The sequence below is a fragment of the Aythya ferina genome, assembly GCF_964211825.1.
Source record: "Aythya ferina genome assembly, chromosome: 13".
Lineage (NCBI taxonomy): Eukaryota > Metazoa > Chordata > Aves > Anseriformes > Anatidae > Aythya > Aythya ferina.
In genome coordinates, this window is record NC_140311.1 from 18,606,860 (window position 1) to 18,634,791 (window position 27,932).

Here is a 27,932-nt window from a genome sequence, read left to right on the forward strand (position 1 = left end):
CTCCCCGGCTCTCCCCGCCGGCCCCCCGGGGTTGTGTGGAGGCTGAGGGGCCGGCTCGGTGTCCCCGCACCACGTACGCACACATCGCAGCCGTTGCCCGAAGTATCCCCTGCGGCAGGGGCTGCCCAGGGGCTGAGCGCGGAGCGAGGCGACCCCTCCTGTGCTCGCCTGAGGAGAAGCACAGTCGAGGCGGTGGAAGAAATGATTTAGTGGCACTTTTTCACCATAGTTTTTTTTGGGCCGGGTGGTCTCAGTTTGCCTTGGGCAGTGACATTGGCTCCTTCGGGATCATGGGGGTGTACAAGTACCATACAGTATCACCTCATCCTGTCGGAATAATTGCTCCTCAAAAAACTTGTCCCTTGCTGGATTTATCTGCACGAGCAGATCCATAACAGGACGAAACACAGCCCATCTCGTAGAGCCGATGGCATGCCCAGTGTGTGGCACCGAGTCCCCATCCTTTGGCCACGCACCCACCCCAGGGCCGCTGAGGAGCCTGACAGGAGGTGACCCTGGGGCCAGCTCGCCTGTGGCGGGCATTGACCCGCTATTGAGGACATTGTTTACTTAAAGTACAGCAGAGAACAGGGCAGGACAAGAACTGCGTGAGGGGTGCAGCCAAAACTGGGGTGAGGAGTGGTAGTTCACTGTGTGGGAGCTCATTTGTTTGCTATTTTCCTGAAAGCAAGCGAGAGTGTGCTTAGCTTTTGCCAAGCGTGGCGGTGGTTTCTGTCATGCGGCCACCAGCCTGTTGCAGCTGGACTGTTACCAGCAAAATACTTCGAACAATCATCAATCAAATGTTAATGACACCTCGCCAGCAGACTTAAATAAACTGCCTAACACTGGTAGGCTCAGTCGCTCACAAGTGATTCCCTTGATCCTGCTCTCCTGGCTGTCTCCATACCAACTCATTAGGTGGCTACAAATGTGACAGAGATTTACACAGTGTGAGAGAAATGAGCAAGGTCTTCTCCTGAGGAGAGCTGCTCTACACCAGGAAATCAATAGTCCTGTTTGGGATCTGGCTCGCTCAAATGGGTCAGCTCAGCTTGATTTTCAAAATATTCTTTAAGAAGCCATCATCTCTTCTCATCCACATAAATGGCAGCTCTTCCTGGAGTAAGAAGAGAGAGCAAAAAGCATTTCTGCAGAAAACATCCAACTTGGGATTTGCTTCTTTGCCTGTTTGGTGACCACACACACTTTGCCTTCTGTGAAAGTATGTTTGAGTTTCCAGACCAAGATGAGGAATTTCCCTTTTCTCTTTTGAACATTTAGTGGAGTGAGGAGAGGTGTTTTCTGCAGTGGAGTCCAAGAGTATCAGTGAAGTGATAGCACATTACTTCAAACTGGACATCACAGGGAAACTGAGGTAAAAATAATTCTGATTTATGATTCCAGCCTGAAAAGGACATCCATCCCCACCATGAAAAGTAAATGCTTACTTCTTATATTCTGTGCTGCTCCACAAAGCTCTCCAAATGGCTGTTGTGATGTGATTGTTATTATAACGTTATGGTTTCCAAAGACAGTATTTCCCTGAATGACAATGAGGAAGTTTCGCTGCTGCTGCGAATCATTAATTATTTTTCCATCATGCCTTGAGGCCCTGGTGAGGACTCATTCAGTACTCAACTGCACAGGAAAACTTTGGAAGAGACCGCTGCCTCAGGTGCTGCATTCTCGGTGAGTGTCTTCAGACCTGATTTTATCTTAAAAAACGTGTAGCCATTTGTCCTTCAAAACATGCATACAATACAGATCCTGTTGAAAGGCATGATGCCACTGTAGAAATATTAGCGGTCCTATGATCCTGGGTGGATAAAGTTGTGAATGAAGCATTTCTATAACCCTAAGGGCATAAATACATTAAAACGTGGTCACTGCTAATGAAGATCATGAACATTTCCTGTGGTGAAAAAACTTATAAACTTTTTATTCCTACTGGCAGCAGTCAGTTTCTAGCTGCCTGATTTTTGCCTTAAGACTTGTAGTTTCTGGAAAAATAATTTTGAATCTTCAAAGCCTGAGGAAACATCAAAACAGTAAGAAAAGAGATGAAAAGATTAAATACTCATTATAAATGTCTCAATCTCTTAGGGCTTGTCTAAACAGGGAAGCTATTTCGAAATAAGTGAGGGTGTGAGCTGAAGCACAACAACTATTCAGCACTACCTTCATCCTCAGCGGGGAATTTCCTATATTGTTCTATTTCAAAAAGCCAAAATTTCACAAAAGTGCCAGAGTTCAGTGTGTCCCATTGGCTAGGCAGCCATATTTCTGTCTGCACTTGGTTTACTGGTCAAATATGAGTTTACTCGGTTTACAGGCCCAAATATGAGTTCAAATTTCTGCCTTTATTCAGGCCATTAAGCTCACCCCAATTCAGTCCACCCTGTGCACAACTTGGGTGACTGAAGATCATGCCCTTCAGCATGAACTTCTGCCCAGGCTGTCACAACAAACAATCTGTGAAACCTAGAAGCCCACCAATAGGAAACACTAGTCAGGTTTTTTTTGGTGTTGAGGCCAAGGAAGGACCGCTGGGGATCATGTAGTTCAGCTTGACCTAAAAGCAGGTCTATCCTCAATGGGGGATCAGGTTGCTCAGGTCCCATTCAGAACAGCACTGGAGATCTCCAAGGAAGGAGACTCCCCAGCCAGTGGGGGCAACCTCTGTTATTCATATCCATTGTCAATATGGTGTTACATTTTCCAGAAGGAGCAAAACTAGGGTAGGCAAGATGGCTATTGAGACACCTGATATCTTAGGGATCTGTTGGTGAATCTCAGCAACCTTCAACAAAAGGATAAAAATCATATATGTTGTTGTTCTTGTAAGGTTCTTGGAAATAGTGTGGTCAAGAAGGCCAAGCTGTCTGTCCAGAAGGAAAATCAGAGGTATTAGCACACATTGTGTATATGTCAGTGTACTTGGGAAAGAATCGCTGTAAATATCTGTAAATCAGGTAAAACATTTCTCAGGAGCTGCTTCTTCTTCGATACTGAAATTATTCTGCTATGCCACACAATTTATATGTGTAAGGAAATGAGGTACGTGCTACTTATACATTTATAAGGAAACCAGAACCATTTGCTTTTTTTCCAAGTGCATCTATTCCTAGATATGTGTTAAAATACTTAATATTTTACAGAAGTGCTTGATAAAGAAGAAATAATAGAAATAATTTGTAGGGACTTGGTTCAAGTTCACCCCTGCAGTTCTCTGGGATGTTGCACCCTGCCATCAAACACCTCTTATGTCCTGCAGCTCAAAGGGCCTACAGGCAAAAAGGGGATTTGTGTTGGTCTGAAGGAGAAGAAATCAGTGACAAGCTAATCCAGGCTGTCAGCCATGCACCTTGAGATACACATCTATGTTTTTGATGCAATGCAGAACTTTGTTTTGTTAGTAACAGGTGCGTCTGGGTGAAATTCTACACCCTTCACATCAGATAAGGAAGAAGAAGTCTCAGTTACCACCCCCTAGGGTGGATGACAAGGTGCATTCATCATCCTGAATTGCAGGCATATTTACAGAGGGCTCTGCCATGGCACTATGAATGATGCACAATTAGCTATGCAAATTGTTGCATAGAAATTTGATTGGGAGGTACGTAAATAAGGAGCAATACCTTACCCACCTCTCCTCAGCTTGCTGGTGCCAAACGCATCATTAGTCCCGAGGAGACAAGGAAGCATCGATGTTTTTAGGGCAGATATTATCCCTGTTAGCAGCTCTGCAGAGTGTGTTTCTGCAGGAGCCCTTGGAGCTGGCCTGCTTGTCTCTGCACCTGTGCTTCTGGCAGGCTGCAGCCAGAAGGACAGCACACTTTACGTGCAGTTGCTGGCAGCTCTTGTGTTTACACCAAATCAGTACCTCTGTAATGCTCCTTTCCTTTCTCTCTTGCCTTACCCCCTTTAATGTGAAAGCAGCACATGACATAATTCAGTTCAGGTTGCTCCATTAGCAAATCTTCTTTCTTCGCCACACTTGCACCTTTAGACTCTCAGATTCATATTTGTGAGGATGAAAAACTGGAAATTATATAGTTCATTCAGTTTGCTGCCCTGTGCTTACTGCAACTCTAGTGACAAGGGCTTCTGGAGAAAGGAGACGGGAAACATAGTCCAGATCTGACAGCAAATAAACAGTCTGGGGGAGCTGGTGGTGGTGGAGAGAATGGGACGTTTCTGGACTTCTGCCATGACCGAATGACACAGATGGCTTTCTGGGAAAATGAGTATTTCAGTAATGAGTAGTGAACGTGCTTCAGGCTGGCTGCACCTACAGCCTGGAGAATGCAAACAGTTTAGCAGTAGTTTTGTCAATAAATACCATCTGCTCAGCAGCATGGAATCCAAGCTATGACAGAACCCACCTCACCGGTGCCTGCTGTTTTGCTACATACAGGTGAGATAAAAATGCCTACCACGTATTTTTTGTAAATAGTGTGATTCTGATCCCAAAGGTGTGACATGCTACATTTAATGAGAGTTGTTCAATCCCAATTCAAGTCTGAGAGAATTGAAGAGTTGCGGTTAGCTTCTTTCCTGGAGGACAGCAAGGCATCCTAGCAGAAGTGTAAGCTGTAAGTAAAGTTGCTTCTCACACGGATTCAGACACTTAAGTCTGATACTTAAGCGTCTGAAAAATGTGTTGCTGTCACTCCTGCCCACAAGGGAAGGAAATGCAACTCTGTGAGCCTCAGAAGTAGCAGGGCCTGGTTTCCTTGTTGCTGTCTTGGGGGCTCCATGCTGGTTTCCTGCCTGAGCACTCCGATAGCCGATAAGGGGAGAATTCCTGCCACAGCCAGTCTCTCTGCAGAGGCACTAGTAGGCCTTGCTGCTTGGCTGCCTGTTTTCCACAAACTTTGCAAAAGCAGAGCATCTGTGGGACCTTTACTGCTGCTAGGTTTAGTTACGATTGGCTGCTGGATTCAAAGGTCTCCAGGAGAGAAATGAGCCATGAGCATTGTGTGAAAAAGTCTAAAGCCAAAATGAGAACCTTAACCTGCTCGTAGATTAATTCTTCCCTTAGCAGAGACATGAAAGAAAAAAAAAAAAAAAAACACACTTTTGTCCAGCTTGGATTTGTGGGTGCGATACTGTGCCAGTTTGTTTTTAAAGGTCTTCATTTCCCTCCATCTGTATTGTAAAATGTGGGTAAGAAGTTTAGCTACATAACTGGGACTCTTTATGGCTAAATTCATCCAAATCTTGCATGACTGCAAAATACCAAGAGATCAGATCAAGAGGCTGTCATTGGAAGTTTTCATTGCCTGGCTGAAACTCAGACTCATTTTTATGTCTGAGTTGTTTTTTTTTAGTGAAGGATCAGAGAGAATTCCAGGGAGAGACAGGCCTGAATAAGCAGCTCTTACAGAGAATAAGTTAAAAGAAAAATGTAGTGTAAGAGTAATGAAACAAGGAGAAAGGTGAAGATGCAAAGGAAGATCAGTGCCAAGGAGTGCAATTCCCAGCTCACTTTCTGCGTGGAAGGACAAAAGTGATGTACAAAGAGGAATCATAAAAGAGATGGATGAAAGAGAAAATAAAAGTTTGCTGGGCAAGTAAATCATAAAAGGTCCTTTTTAAATGGAGTTTGCTTACTTTTATGTAAACCTGGAACAGATCCACTTACCTCTGTTTCACTGACATCAGTGAAGTTACTGAAATGTACAGAGTGGCAAACAAATGCGGCCTGAAAATGGCAAGAGAGAAATTGGTTGGAGGAAATTTGCTCTTAGGAAAAATACGATGGGGCTGGGAGGGCCGTGAGGAGAGCTCGATGAAGTGTGCTTCTTGGGAATGCAACAGAAAGCAGTGTCAACACCTCAGATACGTGTGTTCCTCTGAAGTCCTAAAGAAAGCTGCTTCCAAAATCAGGTGCACGCTCAGAAAGCTAAAGCTTGTCTTCATTGAAAAGCTTGCCATCGAGAGACGCCACCTGCGTGGCTGTGAGCAATCCCAGGGGCAGTTTGGAGCTCCTCTAAGGGGATACCTCTGCTACCCCAGCCAGCTGCAGCACCCAGAACGGCCCCAGCACCTGCAGGGAAATCCAAGCTGCTGTTGAAGTTTCAGCTTTTAAATCATTTGACTTTGTCCACAGAAAGGAGAAAAGCAAGAAGGGAAAGGAAAGAACAAACTGGAGTTATGCCCCTTTCTTGGACTTCTTGACATTGCAGGTCAGTGTTTTTTAAAAGATGAAATGAATGCCACAGCACGAAGAAAACACTGTAATCGAATTACTGCAACTTCCAGTTCGGACTGTCACATGATGAGTTTAGTGATGGCTCGTCAGCTCCAAAAAGCAGGAGGAATCTCACGGAAATTCAGGATCTGAAGCTTAGGCTGAAAGATGGGTCCTGGTGTAACAGTAGGGCTCCAGGTCCAGGTTCGGCTTTGGGACTCCCCCCGGATGAGCTGTTGGCTGGCCAGAAGCCCATCCATGTGTGCGTACACGTGAGCAGTTCTGATCATGACAGTGGCTGCCCACATTACCTGAACACCTAATAAAATGTAATTAATTGGTATCTGAGCACGTGGCTTGCCCGCCCTCCTCTAGGCACTGCAGAAGCCTCGGGCTGACAGCTGACCAAGGAATGGCTTCACCTGTTCTCTCCCCATCACCTTGGCACTCGTTTCAAGGTGCTTCTCTGCAAGAGGCTTTTTGGGGAGCTTACCCAACAGCGTTGTGTAAGCGCAGGTGCTGCAGCTGTATGTCTGGGGCTGATTTGGCCATAATTAGTGAACTTTTGGGAACCTTTCCAAGAGGGAGAGCAGGAGCCTTGCGATCCCCTCAGCCTGCCGCCAGCCCGACACCATGGTTTGGCAAGGTCGGAGCAGAATGACTGAGGTTGTGTCTCAGAGCACGAGACAAAGGGGCAGAAATGCCATTTAAAGCCATCTGTAGATTTTTGGTGGGTTCCCGATTTGGCCACATATTTTGGGGGTGTGTTTGCTTCCTGGCCTTGCTTGGAAGAGCCTCGGTCAGGACAAGCACAGCCATTCTTCTGCTCTAACACCAATCATTTTAACTTAATAACCCTGGAGAACAAGGACAGCTAAACTCATCAGCTAATACAATTACACAAATCTTTGTACTGGACCGAGGAGGATCGGAGATGTTCCCATCCCCACCGAGGAAGAGGAGAGGACCTGCTTTACAAAAGAAGGATTTCGGGCTGGGGCACTGATTGGATTGTGGGGCTGCCACCATGACAACAGAGGAAGGAACCAGCAGCGTAGCTTTCAGACACACATAAACCTGACAATAACAAACAATCTTGCATTAAAATCAGCTTAAAGCAGTCCTGGAAATTACAGTCCAGCGGGCATTATTTGTGTACCAAATAAATGAATGGCAGTGAAAAATAACGGCTAAATATGAGGCGTTTGGCTAAGCCTGAATTCAGAGGGACAAAGATGCAGAAGTGTATAAAGGAAAATCTTCCATCTTGTAATGTATAAAATTCCTTTGGTGTGCAGGAACACAGGAGATAAGGGCAAACCAGCACGTATCTTTTATCTCAACTGTCAAAAAAATAAAAAGGTCACGGATAAACAAGCTCAGGCACTTGTGCATGCCCTCCAGGCAGCTCCCTGTGTTACTAGGTGCTCACAAATCTTTGAAAAGCTGATCCTGAAAGGAAGAAATGGAAGTAGAAGTAAATAGGAGTGAGTTACAAGTGTTTGAAACCCAGATGCTTATTTTAATTCCCTGTCCTTGCAAGTGAAAGAAGAACTAATTCAATGCCATTGAAACACAGTGGGTTCAAAACCACGCAGGAGATGGATTTTTTTATATAACATAAAATTAACACTGCTGGGAGCACCTGGGGAAGGCAGGGGGTGCTCGTGGTGGGGAGGGGGCCCAAGCCAGCTCTTCCTTCCATCTGTGTTATGGGAAAATGCTGGATGCATGGCTGTAGGACAATTACATAAACCAGTAACTAACTTGCTAGGGGTTTGTCTGGGGACTGACAGATTTGTGAACGTCCTGACCACAGGAACAGCCTCACACCGTATGAAGCACCAGGGTATCCATGTGAGAGAGAAATCTTGACTAAGAGCGGTGTGTTCATGTCCCGTAAGGCATGACCTCCCACTAAGGCTTTTCCCAGGGTTTAACTCATTCCGTGGCCTGCCTCTTGGCCGCAGATTGATGCTTCTCCCATCACAGCTTCTTTTTTCTGCCATTTGGGCTCAGGCGTGCCGGGGGTGCTGAGCAGCACCATGGCACTGCAGGCCACTTTGACCTGGCTGCTGAAAGCCCCGTGACTGCTTTTCATGCACGTTTCCAAACTCTGGAACCCCTACGTGTTAACAGCCCTGGCCCACACACGTCTCACCCTCAGCAAGTATGTTTTTATGTTGCCTGTCATTGTGGTAAGTTGAAATGAAGGCTTTCATTAGCTGCTTATGGTGTTATTACTTTACCTCTTAGATACGGCCAGTTAGGGATGGGATTTCACGTTGCAGTTGCTTTGACTCCTGTTTCCTTCTGCAGTACTAGACTTGTCTGGGTTGGTGGCACATGCAAACAGCAGAGAGCTTTGTGTGCTGAGAGCTGCTCTCTGTTTTCTCCAGCCCCACTGTGCCTGTCGAACACCACCTCTCACCCTAGCACCCGTTGCATTGCCGTGGGTCGGGCTGCCCCACACGGCCGCGCCACCCAGCGCTGTGCCAGGGCAGGTCAAGGGAGCAGCTGCAGCCCCGGATTACAGAATCACAGAGTCACAGAATCATCTAGGTTGGAAGAGACCTCAAGATCATCGAGTCCAACCTCTGACCTAACACTAACAAGTCCTCCACTAAACTGTATCACTAAGTTCAACATCTAAACGTCTTCTAAAGACCCATTAGCTGTGCTGGGCGCCGTGTCCTGCTCTGGGTGTTTTGCAAACAGCCCAAAGACCGCAGAAGCCCATATGCCACGGTGAGAACAATATCGGTAACGTGGACGTTAGTCTGCCTGCTTAGCAGTGAGAGCGGAAGAGTGGCAAAGATAACAAGAACAGGGACTACGAAGCCTCCTGCATCCCAGACTGGTGGTGTTCCCTGCATGGGAGCCTGCACAGCTGCTGCAGCTCCAGCGGGAGGAGAGGCAAAGTCCTGGGAATGAATCCCCTACAGAAACGCACAGCAGGGAGGGCAGCCCAGCAGGCAGAACGGGGACACCAGTCGCTTGGAGCAGGTGGCCACGGCACATCACAGAGCACATCGATGCTGTTGGGACCACACATGCAAGCGCAGCAGCACGGCACAGTGAGATGCTGCTGTCTCCTGGGACAGGGGAGCCTGGGCACTGCAGGAGAGGAGTTTGGACCGAGGCTGACCCGTGCTCCCAGCTCACCAGGTGCACACACTGATGAAAAATGCTGTTTTGCAAAAAAGAAATCCAAAGGAATTGCTTTTACTTGAGGTCTAAGGATTTGCCCATTGCATTTTGGGCCGGGCTGCAGGCACCGCTGCTGGTCACACGTCCCCCTGCTGCTTGTGAGCACGAGCAGCCCGAAAAATCCTGCCGAACGCCAGCCTCCTCCAGCACCCTCCCTGCCTCAGCACCACCTCTGGCAACAGCGCCCTGCTCACTTAGCTTAAAACCAGCACCCAGCTCTCAGCAGAGCCGTGAGATCTATTTGGAGACTCCCATGAAAGTTAACTCCAAACGACAGTTAAAAATCTAAGACTTCCCCCAAAGGCTTTGGGGGCTGAAGAGGAGGCTCAGCCCCAGGCAGGCCCCGCTGCCGGCTCCCCACACGTCCCCTGGCACTTCCCGAGGCTGTGTTCACAGTCCCACCAGGGGACCCCAACCCTACGGCTCACAGTCCCACCAGGGCACAGCCTCGCCCCAGGACCGGGAGCTTCTCTGGCTGCCTTCCTCCCCGCCTGCCCCGGCCTTGGCCCTTTGTCCCTGGCCGGGTTGCAGGAGGGGAAGCGGCTGTGCCGGGGTTTGCCCAGCAGGTTGCTCAATGCCGGGCTGACGTTGTGCCCGCATCGTGCTGCCGCCCCGCTCACTGAGCTCTCCGTGCCAGCGCCTTCCGCCCCGACACTCCCCTCGGCAGAGGTGTGAGCGGCAGAGTTACCGGGGAAATCGAGTTTTTAATCCTTTTCTGGCCGTTCCGGGAGGATATTGCTTTTCTGACAGCAAATTTGTATTGCAGTGGGGGCCTGCAGGCACGGCTTGGGGTCCGCATGCCGAAGGGCTCCTGAAGGTGAGCTCTGAAGGCTGGGTCTCCACAAGCCATGGAGCTGCAGGGAACGCAAAACAGAGCTTAAAGCAAACAACCAACAAAACCCCACCATGTTTTAATCACTGCTACAGAATAATGCAACACAGGTCTTTTTCTCCATAAGGAAATTAGGAAAGATCTAGACTTTGTCCTAGCCTGTAGAAGTGACTGTGGGGTTGTTCACCTACACAGCCCTTTCTGTGCGGCATCTCATTTACAGCAAACTCCATGCCCACAGCTGCTCTTCTCTTGGCTCCAAGCCCTCGCCCATCTCTGCTGCTCACCTCCCTGTCCATCTTCCCTCTGTTTCCCTGTCCTTTCTGCTTTGTGTGCCAGTCAGCAGCTTGCTCTCGAGCCGTCCCTGCGGGGTCACGCAGCTCTTCGCCTGGGAACACAGAAACCTCCCTCGCCTTCCCGTCCGCATGCACGCGCTCCTTCTGCTGAGCACGCAGATGGGGAAGGATTTCCTTAGGTGGCATTTCCTGATGATTTCTGACTAACTGCAGAGGAAGTCAAGCCAAAGAAATGATGAATCTTCCATTTTTTTATTTTTAAAATAACTTAAAAACCCTGACGTCTCTTATTTTTGTGCTGCAAACAGCCTGCCCGCTATCCTGCTCATGGCCTCATCCTCACAGATAAAACATGCACCAGCGCCAAGCACACCTTCTGCTGGAAAGCCCCTGTGCTTTTCTGGGAGCTTTATTTGCCAGCTTCCGTGGGATTGCCCAGCAGTTATTTAGGAGTAGCTCGCAGGCTGAAAGAGTGCTCCCTATGGTGCAAATGCTTCTTTAAGAAATTAAATCAGAGGCACAGGAGCCTGGAATAAGTGGTTTTATGCAGGATAGCAGCTCAGACCTCCTCCCTAGGGAGCTTCCTTTCTTGGTCTGGCTTGGGCTGTTGAGAAGGTCACACATCAAGCTCTGAAACCCTCAGCAGGAGCCCAGCAGCAGAGCCAGGACTCCCGAGGGCAGCCCAGCATTACAAGTGGGTGAAAGGGGCCGAGCCCCTGCCCCACTGCTCCTTGCCAGGTGCTGGAGGTGCTGCTGCTGCCACCCAAGACTATCAGCCTGTAACCAGTACAGCCAAGACCCTGGCTGCCCAAAACAACCAGGAGAGGAGCTCTGGATGGCGTCTGGGGGAAATGCAGATCTTAAGACCCGTCAAAACGCAGCAGGCAGCCCACGTTAACTGGGGGCAGAAGGACAGGGCTATGGCCCAACACACCCAGAAGATTTTTGCTGCTGGCACTGGGCCTGGGCAAGTCCCTGCCACTCCAAGCACACCTGAAAAATCCCTGAAGTGCTTTGTACAGAGGCACAAGAAGCCCGAGAGCTTCCTGAGCCTTCCGTAACCTCATTCCAGTCCCATTATCTGCAGCCCCCGAGTGTGATTTCGGGCTCAGCAGGCACACTCCCAAGGCTGGGCTGCCCCTGTCCAAGCTGCTCGGGGTGCCCCTGAGCTAGGAGGTGCCCACAGAGGGGCAGGGGTCCCACCAGGACCATGAAGGTAAATATGCCCAAAGCTCTATGTAAACGGCATCCCAAATACCTCCCTTGTTAGCAGCTCTGCTCCCATGGCCTTGCTCTGTTCATGAAATCCCAAGACCCATGTGCTGGGAGGAACCCACCTCACCTGCTCAGTGGGAAAATTGCACTGACAGCATCCAAGCTCCTCAGCACAGGACAGTCAAAGTATCAGATGGAACAGTGACCAGTCTTCATATCCAAACCCAGAGCATTTCCTGAGCAAAGTGGCGTTTGGAGGCTCCTTCTTTGGGCTGCAAAAGCACAGCCCCTTCCTCCCGGGCTGCAGCAGGAGCCACTCACCCACATCCCAGGGAGGACGTAGCCACAGCTTCATCGTTGCTTGTTCCTCAAGGCACCTGCAGATGATCTCCTGACACACGGGTGTGTGACATCGGGTGCAGATTTGTTTGAATTTACATTCAGATAATTTCTATCAACAAGTCACAGCCTAGAAATGGCTGGAAAATGGAGGAAGCATGAAATGAAAGATGTGGGAGTTTCCCTTTGCTAATCAAAATAAATAAAGAGCACTGCTATGTTTTATATTAATTTATTAGAAAAAAAAAGATACACAGTTTAATGTGCAAATATATACAACCAACATTACAATGAAACGTCGGGAAGGGAGAGCCCCTCCGCTCTATCAGTGACTTACTCCTTCATAACAGAGATGACTGTTTAATGCTTCCCCACAGATTTACAAATACAAAAACAAGTATAATGCTTCATTTGCACAACACAAAAAGTTTATTCTTATTTGAACAAAAAATATTCTGGCTTCGAAATGGCAAAGTCTGCTATTTTGGTGGCTTTTTTTTTTTTTTTTTTTTTCAAACCTGAGCAATTCTCGCGGAACAGGGGAACAAAGGAAAGGCATTGCCCTGTGCTTCATTCTCATCACAGCATCTGATGGTCTTTGAATTCCTCAACCACTGACTCACTGAAAGTCAATGCAACTCCCAAAGGTACATCCAGGACGTAATCAGCTCAGCGGCGCGGAGAGCGGGCACTACCCTGGGCAAAAGCGAGCGGGTAGCAACCACCTGGCTCGAGTTAAATGGCTGTTGGCATTTCTCAGGTAAAGTGTTCCTATCTGACGGTAAGGTATTTAATGCTGTCTCCTGTAATAAAGGAGTTATAAATGGAAAATACGGTTTAGTCCAAAAAGCAAGAGTCCTGGATCCTGCTACGCTTTGCGTGATCACCAGAGGACTGCAGGAGGCGGCTGTGGTAACCTCAAATCGAGCGAAGACCTCGGGACCGAGCGCAACCCCCAGCAAGCACTTAAATCCTGCTCTCCTCAGGCAAGAAGTCCAGAGCAGTTTAATCCCTTTCCATTCTGTCAGATTTACTTCCAGCAGGTGTTCTTGCACCCGCTGGCTGCAGATGATTTGGCAGCAGAGCCCCGTACCGGCCCCGACCTCCTCCTGCCTGTGCCGTGCCGGGCCAGCACCCCACGCTGCCGGCGCTGCAGGAGCCAGCTGGGCCCCACGGCCTCCTCGCGGGGCTCACACAGCACCCACAGCACCAGTGCCGTCCGCCTGCCCTCCGCCTCGTCACGCAGTCCAGCTGCACCTGCAATCCCCGCGCGGCGCCGCTGCTAATTCCACAAAGCCCACTCCGCGTGGTTAACGCTTCTGCGCTTTGACCAAGAACCCCCAGCGGAGCTGGAGAAGGCACTACAGGTCCCAGCAGGGCAAAGCCAGCTCCCCAGGAGACAGGAGCTTCACGAGGGGCTGCTGGCCATGCCACGCTCATAAAGGCGCAGAGCCTCCCTCTGCACCGACTCCCCTGATATTTTTACGAAATACAAACAAATAACGAAACAACAGCCCTGCAGCAAACAGAGGAGGCTACCAGAGGCGTGCCTGGCATCCTGCCTCAACTACGTTTTCAGACACGGCGCTGTCAAAAGCTCTTTCGGTTTTCAGGTGCTTTCACAGTTTTTCTTTCCTCTTTGGCCAGCGAGCAGAATTTACTGAGCACTGCAGCATCTCTCCTCCTGCCCGCAGGTTGCAGGGATGCTGACAGCAGCATGCGGGTACATCACTGGTGGCCCATGGCGAGGTGGTGGCTCCATTTCAGACTGAAATCCCTAGTGATGGGGGTGACCTCTGCAGTCAGCCTTTGCCATCCTCACACCACCCTCCTTTTATATACCCTCTTCGGAGTATTGCACAATTTGGCTATGTGGAGGGGACAAAAAGCATTTGGGGAGGCCTGCTCTGCTTTTAAACTTCTGCATTTTATTCGCTCCTGTTCTGTGCATTGTACTTGCACAGGAATACATGTCACAGACCCTGGAGTGGGACCTTAAATGAGAAATCTGAACAAAACCCCATACTTAGCTCTTAGTTTAGAAGTGAAAGTTAGAAGCCAGTAAGCTGTGTTCGATGGAGATAAGATAGCTCCGGGGCAGGAAGGAGACATGCGGAAGTTTAAGGGGGAGACTGAGCTAAGGACAGCCACCTCCAAGCTGAACATTTATATATTTTTAGGAAAATAAAACCAAAAGCGTTGCTCTTTCCTAAACTTCTGAATGACCCAGCAGCCACGTCTGTCCAAGTTTAAATAGTTTTACAACAAACTAGAATAATGAGCGTGACAGTTGTTCCTGATAGCTTGGTATTTTTCCACTTCAGAAGGTTTTCTGACAGCATGGAAAGAAACACTCCGGTAAAACACGAGCTGATTTGCACTCTCCTGCAGCCTGACTGGGAGGTTGGCATGCCCTCCCTCTGCAGCTGGGGCTCTGCAGCAGCTCAGCATCATTGTGCTCACCCTTTGCAGATGCTTTCTGTGCTTTGCAAGGCTCCTGAGCGTGATGGTCCCCTGGTGCAATACACATCTCGTCCAGACATGCAACTCCACAATGCAGCTTTCTGCATACTGAAAGCTTTCAGGGACATTTGTTATTTGCACGCCTTGCAGTGGCACTTCTGAGCAGAGGCAGATGTGTTTCTAACTGCAGCCCTCCCTGGCACAGCCCTGCAGAGGTGTGGATCCCCACAGCCCCACCCTGAGCCCACTTCCTCTCTCCCACGGCTACACCCGCAGCGCTCGCCTACATCAGTCTTAGGACCAAAAAAAAAGGGGTTCAAAAACTAAACTTCACACCAGATTTACACTGAAAAGCTTGGATTATTTTCACAGCTTTTCCAAGCATCAGCTTTCATTGCAGCATAACCCCCTGCTTTCAACCAGCTTGTTTTCTAACCCAGGACAATTTCTGGGATGGGGCCAAGCGCCCAGTCAGCCAAGCTGCTGGCGAACCTCGCTCTTACAGGGTGCTCACCACGGAGCTCCCAGCTCTGCATCTGCTCTAAAGAGATGGCGAGGCCTGCGAGCACTTCAGCTCTCTTGAGGTAGGAGGAAAATGGTGTTTCTGCTCTCAAGGCTGCCCCTGCCAGCAGGCCGTGCAACTTGGCCACGTCTCCCACCCTGCGAGAGCTCAGGGGCTGCAGGCAGAAGGGAGAAGAGCAAGGAGGGACTTCCAGCGCCAGCGACGTCTGCAGCAATGTTCCTACAGCCTCTGCTCAGTCTGCAAGCATTTCGGGGAGGTCAGATGATCGCGGTACAACAGGCACACGAGGGAGGCCAGTGATTTGGCCCTGTCAAAGGGGAAATCTTCCGTAAGGGCCCTGGCTGGCTGTCCTCGCCGGCTGGATCACACCTCGCCGGCCAGCGGGACCTACCTGCAGGAGCAGAGCCTGCCAGGGCCGATCCAGCATGGGCCACGCTGCCCGTGCTCGAGTGGCTGTGCGCCACCTTAAACACAGGTCGCAGCCAAGCTTTGCAAAGTTAAATATGTCATAAACTATACACATATGTGATACTGAGATAGCGCCCCTAACAAGTCCCAAGGTAGATAAGCTTCCTGAAGGCAGAGGTCCTCGCGCCGCCCGAGCGCATTGTTGTTTGCGTTTGGCAGGCTCGCCAGCCTCTCGCGGACCGTGCTGCGCTTCCTAATTCTCCTTTTTTTTTTTTTGGGGTGGGTCTGATGAAACAATCAGTTTGATGACTGCTACCAGCAATTCCAATTGCATTTCTTCGCAGCTCGGATGAAAGCATTCTTGATCCTTTGCCAGGTCTCCCAAGACTTGCAGAAACAGGCTCACAGCTTCCCTTTCTATTTTTTGGCCGGCCAAGAGCTGTGTGTCAGCAGCCTCCTGCTAGAGGAGCAGCTGTGCTGTGCTGAGGACACTCCTCGAGATAGGAAGAAAACATCAGTAGTAATCAGACAGAGAGGCGACAAGCACGAGCCACAACAGAGAGCAGAAGCTTCACACGATGACCGTCAGCCGGAGGGTCAGCAACCGCGCGTCCCGGTCCCGGGTCCATACTCCTGTTTGGAGCTTCTGACAGCAGCAGCTCGGAGTCAGGCTTTTTAATCCCAGGGGAAAAAAAGCTATTTCCCCAAGTTCTCTTTGCTTGAGCGCTATATAAAAAGTTCTTTTTATTGTTTCAGTATTTAGCCCTTAGTTGATTAGTCACCGCTACCTGCCAGGTGCCTGCTGCCAGAAGCAGCCCGAGCACCCGCAGTGTCTGTAGGAACATCAAAAAATAGCTTTAGCAACTAGGAATTACACAACAGAGGGAGAAGACAGGGCTACCTAGATTAATGCAATGTGTAGTGGGTTTGTTAAGGTTAGGTGGACAACTCGTCCCAGAATCATGACAGAAAATGGTACCATGTAGCTTACCAGTAAGGGCAGTAAAAAGGGTAATGCGATCACCAGTGAACCACTCACTCATTCAACATACTATTTCCAGCCAAAATCAAAGGTTTCCGGTAAAAATGCCACTCCTCGGGAGATCGTAAGCATCTTACAGCTCCGCCTTTGAGCTCTGTGATAGCTGCTTCATTAACGTTGTGGTTCCAGTGCAAAAAAAAATAAAAAAAATCTCCTCCAGATCCCAACCTTCTTCCTTTAGACTTTTGATTGCCTCTCGTCTGTCCATTCCTGCTTAGTGTTCTGTAAAGCTTGAGTCTTCTGTTCATCCACCTGCACGTAGTCCACTCTCTGCTCCTCAGAAAGAAATGGTTTCTGTGAGAGACAAAAAACAACACATTTAGTTAGGCTGTGAAAAGGGAGGCGAGCGAAACCTGCCTTGATTTTCTGTTACCCCTCATTCCCTGCTTGCCTCGCTTCACCTCGAAGCTCCCAGTGCCACCAGCTGCCAGCAGCATTGCTCTGCAGCCTGCCAGAGCTGCAGCCACCCACCCGGCGCCCCGGTGCTCAGCCCCGCTTGCTTTGCCAAGCGAGGACACTGCCCTGGCTCTTCTGCCCCTGCAGATCATCACTGCCTTGTCACATCCTGCTGGGGATAACCTGCCTGCTTTTAACCAGAGAATGGTTTGCTTTTAAGAAAGCTTTGGTGTCCCAAGGCTTTTGCCTTCAGGAGGACTGGATAAAAAGCTGTACAGGACACAAAACTTCCCCAGCAGACAACAGTCTTGGCTTTGCTGCGGTACCTGCTCAGTGCCTGGGCAGGCTGGAAGCAATTTGGAACAGGGTTTGCAGTTTCTCAGCATTGCTAAAGAAATTAAAATGCTTTTGGAGATGCCAGAACAAAAGTGCACATCTTGCTGTGTTATGAGAGATGGTACAGTTTTTACCTGATGAATTTATCGTGGGTTGTAATACTTGTTACTGCAGAGAGACCGGGGGGAAAACCAGTAGGAAAGGGAGACTATGAAAATGGAAGAGCATGCTGAGACCCTTCAAGCACCAACAAGCTCACCCACGGGCCCCTCTGCTGCATGTCCCAGTGGAGCCTCCTGCCCTCTGCTGAGCTCAAGTTAATGGCAGCCCTACAAGGCAAGCTAAGGACACCCTGCCATCACCCTAATTCTGCTTTTATGGGGTTAATCTTGCCACTGGAAACAGGACTGGTACCTAACAGAGCATGGTTCTGGGTCTTTTCCTCCCAGCAGACACAAAGAAAGGAGGTTTGTTTTTTTTTGCACAGGGGACTCATACCTTCTGCACAGGGGATGGGGAAGCAGAATTAAAATCCAATGCTAAGTAATCAAGGTTAGATTTCCTTGTCCATGGAAAAGCACCACTGTATGGAGATGTTGCCTGTCTGTGTTCCTGTCAGGAAAGAAGAGAAACTTTTAATGCTCTTAAAACACCATCCCAGGAGGAAGCAGGACGGCACCGGGAGCAGGAGACTCTCCCGGCAGCACGAGTGAGGCCGGCCAGCACCCATGGGACAGCCTTTGGTGACGACCAGTGGGGTAAAGCTGACTAGCTGGGTACCACAAGGAAATGGAGAGTGCCTTTTTCTCCTGGTCGTTATGGCAAAACCAGCACACCCTGCTGAATCTCATTCTGATCTGGACAAGATCCCGAGGCAGGAGCCCAGCTCCTCGCCCCAGCCCCTGGAAGGCTCAGGTTCACAGGGGTGCCCGCGGAGCTGTCGTGGTAGTGTCTGTCCGCATCTAGTGCCAGGGAAATCAAGGCGACCACAAGCACGTGGGAGGTTTTAATTGACCGGAAAGTCAAACAGGCAGCAGTTACAACTGGAACTGCCCTACCAAGCAGATTTTGGTCTGGGAACGGTGTGGGTTGAAATTTGGGACGATTGTTTAAGGAGGCTGTGGTCAGTTTCGCAATGCATTTGTATGGCCACTGCTGCGGGGCCAGATCGGCAGACATGGGTCTCAAATCTCTTGGTCTGAGCCAATTTCCACCTAAAACTCAAAGGAAACCGAGGCTCTGGTCTTTTGCAAGATATGGCTAGAGAGTGAATGAAGAAAAGGAAGCCACAAAGCCAGATGTTCTTCTCTCGTGGGATGGGAAGTGGGGTTAGTGCCACCAGCCAAAGCAGAAGCAATAGGAGCCGGCAATGGGCGTTCTGTTTCTGCACAATATTTGGTGTGTTTCTTTAGGAAGTGCGCTAACGGCTTTCTGTCATTTCCTAGGAGATTTCTGCAGGGCACACTTCTGAAAGGTGAAAAGATTTCAGTTGCCTTCGCCTTAATGAGTTCTCATGTAAATATGGCTGATCCCTGTGCTCTCTTGGAACTGCTCAGCAACATTCGTGGGTGAACAGCTGAGTTCTGCGGAGCAGAAGAAGGGCTCCCCTTATCTCTCTGTAAATCGGTCCCACTGTCTTGGGTTTAAAACCATTTCATCATTTTTTGTTCAAACAGAAGGCAAAGGACAAACCTCCTCAACATTTTTTCTTAGAAAACAAACTTCTGCATTCTCCATCAATGTGACAGAGCAGAATAAAGCAAAGGATGGCTGTGTGAAAATGAAGATTACCATATGAATGTAACTTTCTTCCTCTTCTCCGGAAACTGAATTGGCAAATATTCTTGCTGAATTAATACCGTCTCTTTCTGGTGAGATAAAGCTCATTCGATTGCTATGAAGAAAAACACAGGAGAGGTTAAGGAAGCATCTTACAGATGCTCTGAAATGAAGCCAAAGCCTGACACAGTCCATATGGGGAATAAACTCGCACTAACGCTGCAGCCTTTATGGAGAGGATGTCCAAAAACATTCCTTAGTTCCAGAAAGTGTTACGTTCCTCCAAGTGTCTTTTTATTTTAGGGGAGGATTTATGAAAGTTTGCCATCTCTGGCATGACAGAAAGCATAAAGCGTTGGAGCCATTCTCCAGCGAGAGGCACAGACAGCACTCATTAGGGTAACGAGCGCCGCTGGGGCAGCTAGCTACATGGGCACCCCTTTATGGGGACTGACACGAATTAAACAGCTACTGGAGGGGCACACGGAGGAGCTGGCTGGCTCCAAACCCTGTGTAAACACAGGCTGTCTGTGCCGTGGAGATGGCTGCAGCTCGGCCCTTGTTCGAGGAAATCTGCATCACGAGTGAATGACTGCAGGCTGGCACAGGGGGGTTAGTTATTAGGAAACTGGGCGGCTACTTGGTGCAGCATGAACGGCGTAATTCCTTCTGCTTTATTAGTTCCGGGCAGCCTGCTTTTTAGTTTTGTTAACGTGAAATGTGCAAACACCCCCCTGAGCTCGTTATCCTTCAGGACTCCACACTGTGTCAGCACTAATTAACCGCGGCGCTCTGGCAGGGCGCTGGGGAGGCAGGCTGCTGGGTTGCCCTCCCAGGCAGCCCGTGGGGTTAACTGCTTCGGAAAGGATGGGCTGGGACAGGGCTCCGCAGCCACCAAGCTCTCCCCCAAGCATCTCGCTGTGTCCTCCCCTCCTCTCGAGCTCCCTCAGGTTGAATCTCTGTGCAGCTGGAGCCCGACAGCACCACCCGTTCGCACTGCCTGTGTGAACAAAGGCGTTTCTTTTTCCCCACAGCTCGCTTCCAGGGCCACAAGGTCACACCAGCAGAGCAAACCTCAGTTTCCACGTGGCAGCACAGAAGCCTGCACCCAGGCTGCAAGTCAGGCAGATCTTGATCTTAACTAGTTCTCTTCTATCTCAGTTTTCAGAAACAAAAATGATGCCATCACTCCAGAAAAAAAATAAAATTGAGGCATGTGAAGCTTTTGGCCATCACAGCAGCCACACCAGACTAGCTCTGGCCTTTCCCAAAGGAACCTTCACAAGAGATGGAGTTTCCTGCAAACCCCAATTTGCAAGATACCCAGAACACATCCCTCCTGACAGCACCGGGTGATGCTCAGCTCACTGGAGCTGCCAGTCTCGAAGGGGAGCCTTGGTTTTTAGAGACAGCAAAAGCCTGGTGGGTGCTGGAAGGAGCCCTGGGGAATTCTGGTATGTGGCCTTCACCAGGAAGCTGCATCGTGTGGAATGTGAGAAGTTACTTTTACCTCCATCCCACAACGTTAACATTTGAAAGATTGCAAGGGTGGGTTTCCTGGCGACTTACTAAGGCACAGTCCACATCCTGGTCACGGCAGCGTGCTCACGGATTGTGGAGAGGTTCCTCAGGTCCAGAGGAGGTGGCCGTGCTGCAGGGAGACACAAAGGGAACGGCATTTGCAAAAGCAGGGCTCAAGAAAAGCAGGAACTGATTAGAAAAATGCAAGCAATAGAATATTTCACAGAACGTAACTGATACAGCCGAGATAGGAGTCAGTAACAGATGACCACTTCAGGCAGTGCCGGAAAGCAAAGTCCCTCGTTTACTCAGAACCAGCAGGATAAATACATCGGGCACCAGGAGAGCAAATGCCCTGCAAGATCTACACCTGACCCTTGCCTCAGCGCAGCCCAGCCCGTGCTGCCTGCAATGGACAGGTCAGCTTCAGGTCATGGCAGGCTTTGGGCTCTCTCCTCAACCCAAAGGTCCTACACGTGGCAGTCTCTCCTCGCACCTCTGCATGTTTTCCTTTCAGTTCTCAAAACCCTCCAAGCAAGGACCTGAGCTTGCTTTGCTTCCTGGCAGTGCTCTGCATTTCTCCCCCTGCTTCACGTAGCATTTCCTCAACCCATTCCTGAGTACCCCTGTGGCTCTGTAGCCCAAACAGCGTTACCACAGGCTAAGCTTTGGCAATTTTTTTTCTGCATAGCCATATTTCGTCACCAGTATATCATCAACCCAAATTTTGGAAGTGCTATGAGAAGCTGGAATGGAAAGTAACAGTATCTGCAGGAAATTCCTGGTGAACCCAAGGCAGCTGCACCCACCCAGCAGAGGTTTAGCCAACAGCCCACAGGCCAAGTGGAGGATTTGAGTGTTTGGATGCCCCGTTCCTGGGAGGCAGCAGCACGCAGGGTTAGCCTCCTGTCTTGCTACAGAGTGGGTCCACACCCCTGCCCCACGCTGATGTGGCTGCAGAAGTGGCCACAGACACACAGACACTTTTCCTCTGCTTGCAAGCAGCCCCCTGGATGCACCCCGCTACGCCACAGTCCTCAAGGCTCCTACACAGGGATTCAGCCCCTTCTAGAGAGGGAAAAAGCCTTGAAACACGCCAAGGCCACCCGCAGCCTAGATGCTCTTTAGGTCTGGCCTTACATTTCCTGCGAGGCTTGAGGTCTCGGTTCACTGGAGGCGGCTCCAGGTCGGAGGGCAGCTCGGGCAAGGGGCTGGTGAGTTTTTCAGTGCTGACGACGGGGAAGGTGAAGGTGGCCGAGCTGGGGCTCATGGGGATGTAGCCGTCGGGTGAGCAGTCGGAGCCGGGCGCCGAGGGAGAGGTGCTGGGGCGCATGGGCACGTAACTGTCCTCTGCGCCATCCGCGGCCGTCGAGTAGAGCGGGGAGAACCGGCAGGGCTTCGGCAGCAAGGGAGGAAAGGAGAAAGAAACGGTGGTGAACAAACAGCTCGCCCCGAGCGGCTCGGGAGGTCCTGCTGGGACCTTGCCACGACACGCAAGGACGGGAGACACACTCGGTTCGGGTGCTCGTGCCAGCTTGGGAGGAGCTCAGCGCCTTGCTGCTGGACACTAGGACCAAACCTAGGGGTGACTGAAGTAGGTCTGCCTCTCCCAGCAGCAATTCTGAGCTACAGGATGAAGGAAGTCCTTTCACACAAACAACTTCTGAAAGGAGAACAACTGGGTTTTCGCACATGTAGAAGCCGAGAGAGCAGAGATACAGGCAGACAAGTTACTTCTGATAGCTGAACATAACCACTAAAGGTTGATCACCAACCCTGCAAGCTTCCAGAGGAGAGGAACACAAGCTGCACACCACCAAGGCTTGCATACAAGCAGCAAAGGAGCTCCCCCACAGAAAGCAGCGCTCAGTGCCAGACAGCAGGCTGGTTGCGTGGTGCCTGGTGGTGCCACACGTAACCCACATCTGTGCAAGCTGGGCCAGGAGCTTTGGGCTGACACAGTGCTGAATCACAGGGGCTTTGCTCACAGCCTTTCCTACATCCTGAGGAGGAGATAGCCCTCAGGATCAGGAAGAAATAGGCTTCTTTAAACCTCTTTTTTTCCCCAAGAGGGAAGCGGCTTTCTCAGGTGCCTGTGGTCAACAGCTTCATTCTTGAAGTTACTGGAGTCCTTCACAGCAGACCTGCCTTTGTCTGCTTTAAAACCAGGGGCTCCATGTTGTGGCCTCCCTCTTCCCATGGCCACAGAGAAGCAGTACAGAAGTTGTCTGAAGCCAAGGGCTGCTTCTTCCTACTTTTTAATTATTTTTTTTTGCTGAGTCCAGCAGATGACTGACTACCAGAATGTGAAATGAGTCACTTGCTGAAGCCCGCATGCATCAGTGTTTAAGTTTACGCAAGCAGAGTACTCACCAAATTCAAGCTAAGCCTCTTGTCCCGACTTCTTAAAGAACTGCCTTCCACGTCTGCTGCACAGAAAAAAGCGATTAAAAATGTGCAAGGTAGTCCAACCTGGTGGAACAATGCTGGAGTAAAGCACATGGCCCTAAACAAACCGGAGTGTTACAGAGATTCTCAAACTCCTGGTATGTACCCTAAATGAGGAAACCCAATGACACACAAGACCAGAACCAACTTGGTAGTGTTTCAAGAGCAATTTCGGCTATTTTAAGTGTGATGAAGCCAAGGAACAGGATCGTGTAACCCTGCTGTAACTGAGACTTCCCATACTCACAAGCAGATGGGGAGAAAGACTGGTGTGGTGCAGAGAGCAAGCAAGCAAGCAGACTAACATCTGAACCCAGTATCTGCTCTAGTCCCTCTGTTTCCCATCTCTCAGATACAGAATTACACCACAGGGACGTAGGGAAGGTTATTTTGCTGTTTGGAAAGCATTTGGGTGCCTGGGATGCGGGGTGCCTGGGAAACACATGTTGTTCTAGCAAGGGTGCATGAGCAAGCCTAACGAAGGGGGGAAATTCTTCTCTTTGCAGCCCAGAAATGCTGACACAAGGCACGTGGCTTGAGCTGCTGGGGGACAAACCGCCAGAGGGAAGGTTCCCTTGTGCAGGCTGGCCTCCTCTTGGTGTAGGTCAACTTGTTTGTTGAAGGAAAAGGCAACAAAAATTGAAAAATGGCTTTCAATCCCTAGATCAGCAGTGGTAGCTGCTGGAATGTTTCTGTCTGATTTTACTGTGGATAATGGAAGGCTGTTACAGTTTGTTTTCAAGGAGGGCAGAAAAAGGAACTGGGGGAATTGGAGGAAACAGAACTGCTGTCACTCCTACACATGGGCGCGTATACGGGCACACACACAGACGTGTACGGTTACAGACACTTCTACCCCTGCTTACAACCACCACCCTTTTCTGGAAAATGACTTTCTGATCAGAAAAGTGCTTTTCCGTGCTCTCAGGGCTCCCAGGTAGGAGCACGGTGAGCCCTGCACCCTGCTGTGGCCGGGGAGATGCCTGTGCTGCACCGCAGCTCGGGGCTGAGCGCAGCAGTGCGGAGGAGAAGGACGCAGTGCTGCTGGTGCGGGTGCACATGCATCGGGGTGGGCAGGCGTCCTGCGATGGATACAGTTCCTTCGTTTGGCACAAAAGCAGTCAGGCACACCGGTAGGTGCCAGGGTACAGGTGCTTTACCAGCCCATACTACCTTTGCAGCAGGTCGATTCACAGCCATGCAGCTTTTACACATTGCTAAGGGCAAAAAAAAAAAAGAACTAAACTCAAGTGGGCTCACTGCAGGAGCCCACGAGCTGCAGCTGCTTCCTCCCTGTTTCTTTTTCAGACCGTCCTTTGTGAAGCACATTTTAATTCAGAGTTTAACCTTTCAAATAGTTTCAGCTGCACTTGGGGGAAGAGAAAAAAAAAACAGCAGCACTTATTAATTCATTGCTGCCCCCTGTCAGGCAGAGATAACCTTGCAGCACAGCAGCAGAACATGACATTTGGACACTTAATCCTCTTAAGAACCCTTTGGTGTAAATTGGGATGGAGAAACATTAACCACCTCACGCGTGCCAGCAGGGCTGGAGCAGCATATACATGGAAGCAAAAGCAGTGTTTTTCAGGGAGCAAGCAGGCGTAACTGATAATGAAGAAGAGCATTTCCACCGATGGGTGTTTCTGCAGAAACCTTCCAAGAATTGTTTGTAGACTGATAAACAGCCTGGGCAGAGCTCTCCTTGCTCTGCTGCCTGAGCTCGGAGGGCAAGATCTAATGGCCCCAGACACTGAGAGCCCATTCAGACTACAGGGGCCTGAAGGATGCTCACCCATAAAACCCTGCCTTGTCTCCTCATCAAAACTGACACGTCTCTGCAAAATATTTGATGCTTTCCAGCCAGCTGCTTCCCTCTGTTCTGTGGCTTCACAACATAAAACTCGCACCTACTGTGTACACTGGATTTTGTCACCTGGGTGTTCCTGGTTTTCAACCATTATTTGGTCTGAGATGGTTTTCAAGAACCAAAAAGGCACCCCCGCTGGGAGCAGGGCTTGCTTTGCAGCCGTCTCCCTCTGCAGCAGGTTTTCAGGCTAGCCAGGAGGAAATGCCAGGACAGAGGGGGATTTGCTGAAGGACATCAAGTCCCCAGCTCACCCAGGATTACATCCCATCCCCAGCACCTCCCTGGCGTCCTGTCCTTTAAGCATGAGAAAAGAAACACTGCTGTTACGGAGAGGACTCTGTGCGGAGCCACAAAGGCACTTCCCCTGGGCAAGCCCACGCTTTGACCTTCAGAAACAGAGGGGCAGGAGCTGAATGCAAGTGATGGACAGGTCCAAACCCTGCTCGCACCATTTTGGGGCTGCCATGAAGCATCACAGCAGGAGAGCAGGCAGTGGGCACCCTCCCACCCCTCCCAGTGCCAGCAGCTCCGAGACACGCTCACCTTTCCAGTTCCTGACGTTGTCCAGGCTGGACAGGGAGATCCTCCTGGGCACCAGCGCCACTGGAGCCCGGCAGGTCCCCGCGTGGCCGTTCTGCAGCACCCTGCCGCCCGCCTCATCCCCTCGCCTGTCCAAGAAGTGGGTGGGCTTGGGGGGCCGCGGGGGGGGCGTGTTGGAGAGCACATCCAGCTGGCTCACACCGTAGGGCAGCGCGCTTTGGCTCTGCTCAGTCTGAAAGGTTGGCGTCAGCGGCGTCCCCAGCAGTGGAGAGGAGGAGGAAAAGTCACTGGGTGTCCCGCTCACGTCGGCACTCCTGGGCACGGCGCCGGGGTTTGCCAGCAGGGCCGTGTCCTGGTGCACGGCACCGCAGGGCTGCACGAGGTACAGCGAGGGCTGGGACTGCAGTGAGTCGACAAACACGTCATCCGATGAGGTCTGCTCCAGGGATCTGTCCGAGTTGGACCAGCTGTCACACCTGCACGGGGCAGAGAGCAGGGCTGCTGCTTGCCTCTTCCCCTGCCTGCAGCCGGGTGAGCGTGCAGGGCTGGGGGGTAAAACCTGCTGGGAGCGGCTCCATGGGCCGCTTTGCACTCCCAGCTTGGAAAATGCCCACTGACCACTTTGTGGTTTTCTTTCTGCTGGCACTTGGCCCTGCACACCCTCAGGGCACTGTCCAGGCCCTGTCCTCACCCCCAGGGCAGTGTGGCCAGCAGCGATGCTCCTCTACCAGCCCTGTAAGGCTGAGCCCTCCGCGTGAGGAGTCCTCGCACGACCACACCTCAAATTTCAACCTCCATGCTGCAGCGTTTGCTACAACCCCTGTTTCCCTGTCTGGTTACCAGGCAAGTGGAGAAGTGGCTCCCAAAGCTGCGTGCTCGCCAAGCGAGGCATCTGTTGTGCTGCAGGAACCCAAGTTAAAAACCAGGGGGACTTTCACAGAAGGAAGGAGAGGAGCACTAGCACTGTCCTGCTGAGGCTTCACCCATTCTTTCCTCCCAAGTGACAGCGTGTGACAAAAAGCACAGTCTGAGCCCAGATCTGTCCCCTCCCTGTGGCCATGGAGGGTCCCCCCGACCTGAGCATGGGGCACTTTGAGCACCTGGGGCAGCAGCAGGCGGAAAGAGCACCTGGAGGGAGACTGCACGGGCCAGGACTGACAGCTGATGCTTGACCGCTCACCTCCTCTACAGAAAGCCCCCCGAGAAATGGCTTTCTGAGGGTCCCATCGGGCTCACGAGCTGCAAGACTCCAGGACCAGTTTGCCCCAGCTTCCCAGGGGCACGCCGGGGTGGCTGCAGCCCGAGGTGTGCGGTGGAGCCCGGAGTTACCTGGTGTGGCTGAGCTTGCCCGACTCGCAGTTGGAGAGGAAGAGGTAGTCGGGGAGGAAGACCGACTCCGACTCGCTGGGGGTCTCCTCTGTGGCAGAAGCGTCGGCAGCGGCCTGCTCGACCGAGAAGGAGGGGTCGGCGATGCGGGAGGCGTGGGTGGAGGCGGCTGGCGAGGGCTGCGGGGACGAGGTGGTGTGGGACAGGCTCTCCACCGAACCTGCAGGGAGAAGCGATGGCCCCAGCTGAGCCACAGCGGGGCGAGGCGAGGAGGCGTCGCGGGGAGCAGGGCTGTGTGGGCTGGGCCCTGTCCCACAGGGTGCGATGCGAGGGCCCCAGCAGGCCGAGCCAGCCCTCAGTGCCTGCACCGTGCTGGCTGCCGTGGTCACCCCTCAGCCCCGGGGCGTATGGGGAGGGCACCACCAGCGAGGAACCCACCCCTCCGGTGACACCACACCTCCACATCAGCCCCGGCAGGCTTCCCCCGGCTCCTTCCCCCTCTGAGCCAAAAGAAGCAGGAAAAAAGCCGAATTCTTCCTCGCCCTACCCCGTGGCTTGCCCCTTTCAAGCAGGGGGAGCCATCTCCTTCCTTCTCTACCAGCTGTTTCCTCCTGATAGCTTGGATTTGCAGTACTGCAGCAAACCCCAGGTTGCAGAGCACTCGCACGCGTGCTTCAACTCGAGCTTATTCAGCAAAGCGTTTGCTTAATTTTCAGCAGGTGCCTGGAGCAGCAGGACTGCAGCGGCCCTCTTGGCCCCAGCGATCATCTGAAGGGAACAGCTTTTCCAGGCTTTCAGGCTCGTGAAGCAGGGCTGACGGCTGAAGCCTTCCCAGCTGAAAAATAACTTCTCTTTTCCATCCTGCTGGCTCAGGCACTGGCTCAGCCTGCAGAGCCTGGACTCGGAGCTGGCTTGCAAGCTGAGGGGGATCAAATATGCACCAGGCTAACTCCACAGAGACCTCAGCGAGCATGTGAACATCACCATCTGACCACGTATTTAAAGAAATAACAAAACCAACACAGTGCACAACAAAAAAAAAATGACATTGTGGATTACTAGCACAGAGACTGAACAGGCCTGAGCTCCATCTGCTACTCGCAGGGTTTAGCCTCAGATTATCCCATCAGGAAGGGCTGCGGGCTGCACAACACATGGCAGGTCTGCACCGTCCCCGTCCCTGCCGCTC

At 51.1% G+C, this 27,932-nt stretch overlaps 1 protein-coding gene and 2 long non-coding RNA genes across 5 annotated transcripts in view; 1 reads left to right on the top strand and 2 right to left on the bottom strand.

Annotated features, from left to right (window-relative positions):
• The first annotated feature begins 49 nt into the window (after nt 1-49).
• LOC311443744 lies at nt 50-27,807 on the top strand. Its single transcript, XR_014697442.1, has 3 exons — nt 50-1,692; nt 26,609-26,790; nt 27,460-27,807. It is a non-coding gene; the product is annotated as an uncharacterized lncRNA (long non-coding RNA).
• Nucleotides 10,164-12,145, bottom strand: LOC311444215. The gene is made up of 2 exons (XR_014697736.1): nt 11,880-12,145; nt 10,164-10,263 (listed from the first exon to the last, which is right to left on the bottom strand). It is a non-coding gene; the product is annotated as an uncharacterized lncRNA (long non-coding RNA).
• The window catches only part of GAB3 (GRB2 associated binding protein 3), a 56,664-nt gene continuing 41,039 nt past the window's right edge, over nt 12,308-27,932 (bottom strand). Inside the window, exons 3-10 of one of the 3 annotated variants that reach the window (XM_084534162.1) lie at nt 26,747-26,963; nt 25,421-25,893; nt 22,933-22,985; nt 21,700-21,955; nt 20,608-20,689; nt 19,051-19,153; nt 17,758-17,871; nt 12,308-16,821 (exon numbers count right to left, since the gene is read on the bottom strand). In XM_084534162.1, the coding sequence (XP_084390288.1) occupies nt 16,705-16,821; nt 17,758-17,871; nt 19,051-19,153; nt 20,608-20,689; nt 21,700-21,955; nt 22,933-22,985; nt 25,421-25,893; nt 26,747-26,963 (1,415 nt within the window). In that variant the 3' untranslated portion in view covers nt 12,308-16,704. Of the gene's footprint in view, nt 16,822-17,757; nt 17,872-19,050; nt 19,154-20,607; nt 20,690-21,699; nt 21,956-22,932; nt 22,989-25,420; nt 25,894-26,746; nt 26,964-27,932 lie in introns of all 3 variants that reach the window. The other 2 variants (XM_084534161.1, XM_084534163.1) reach the window with 2 other exon arrangements.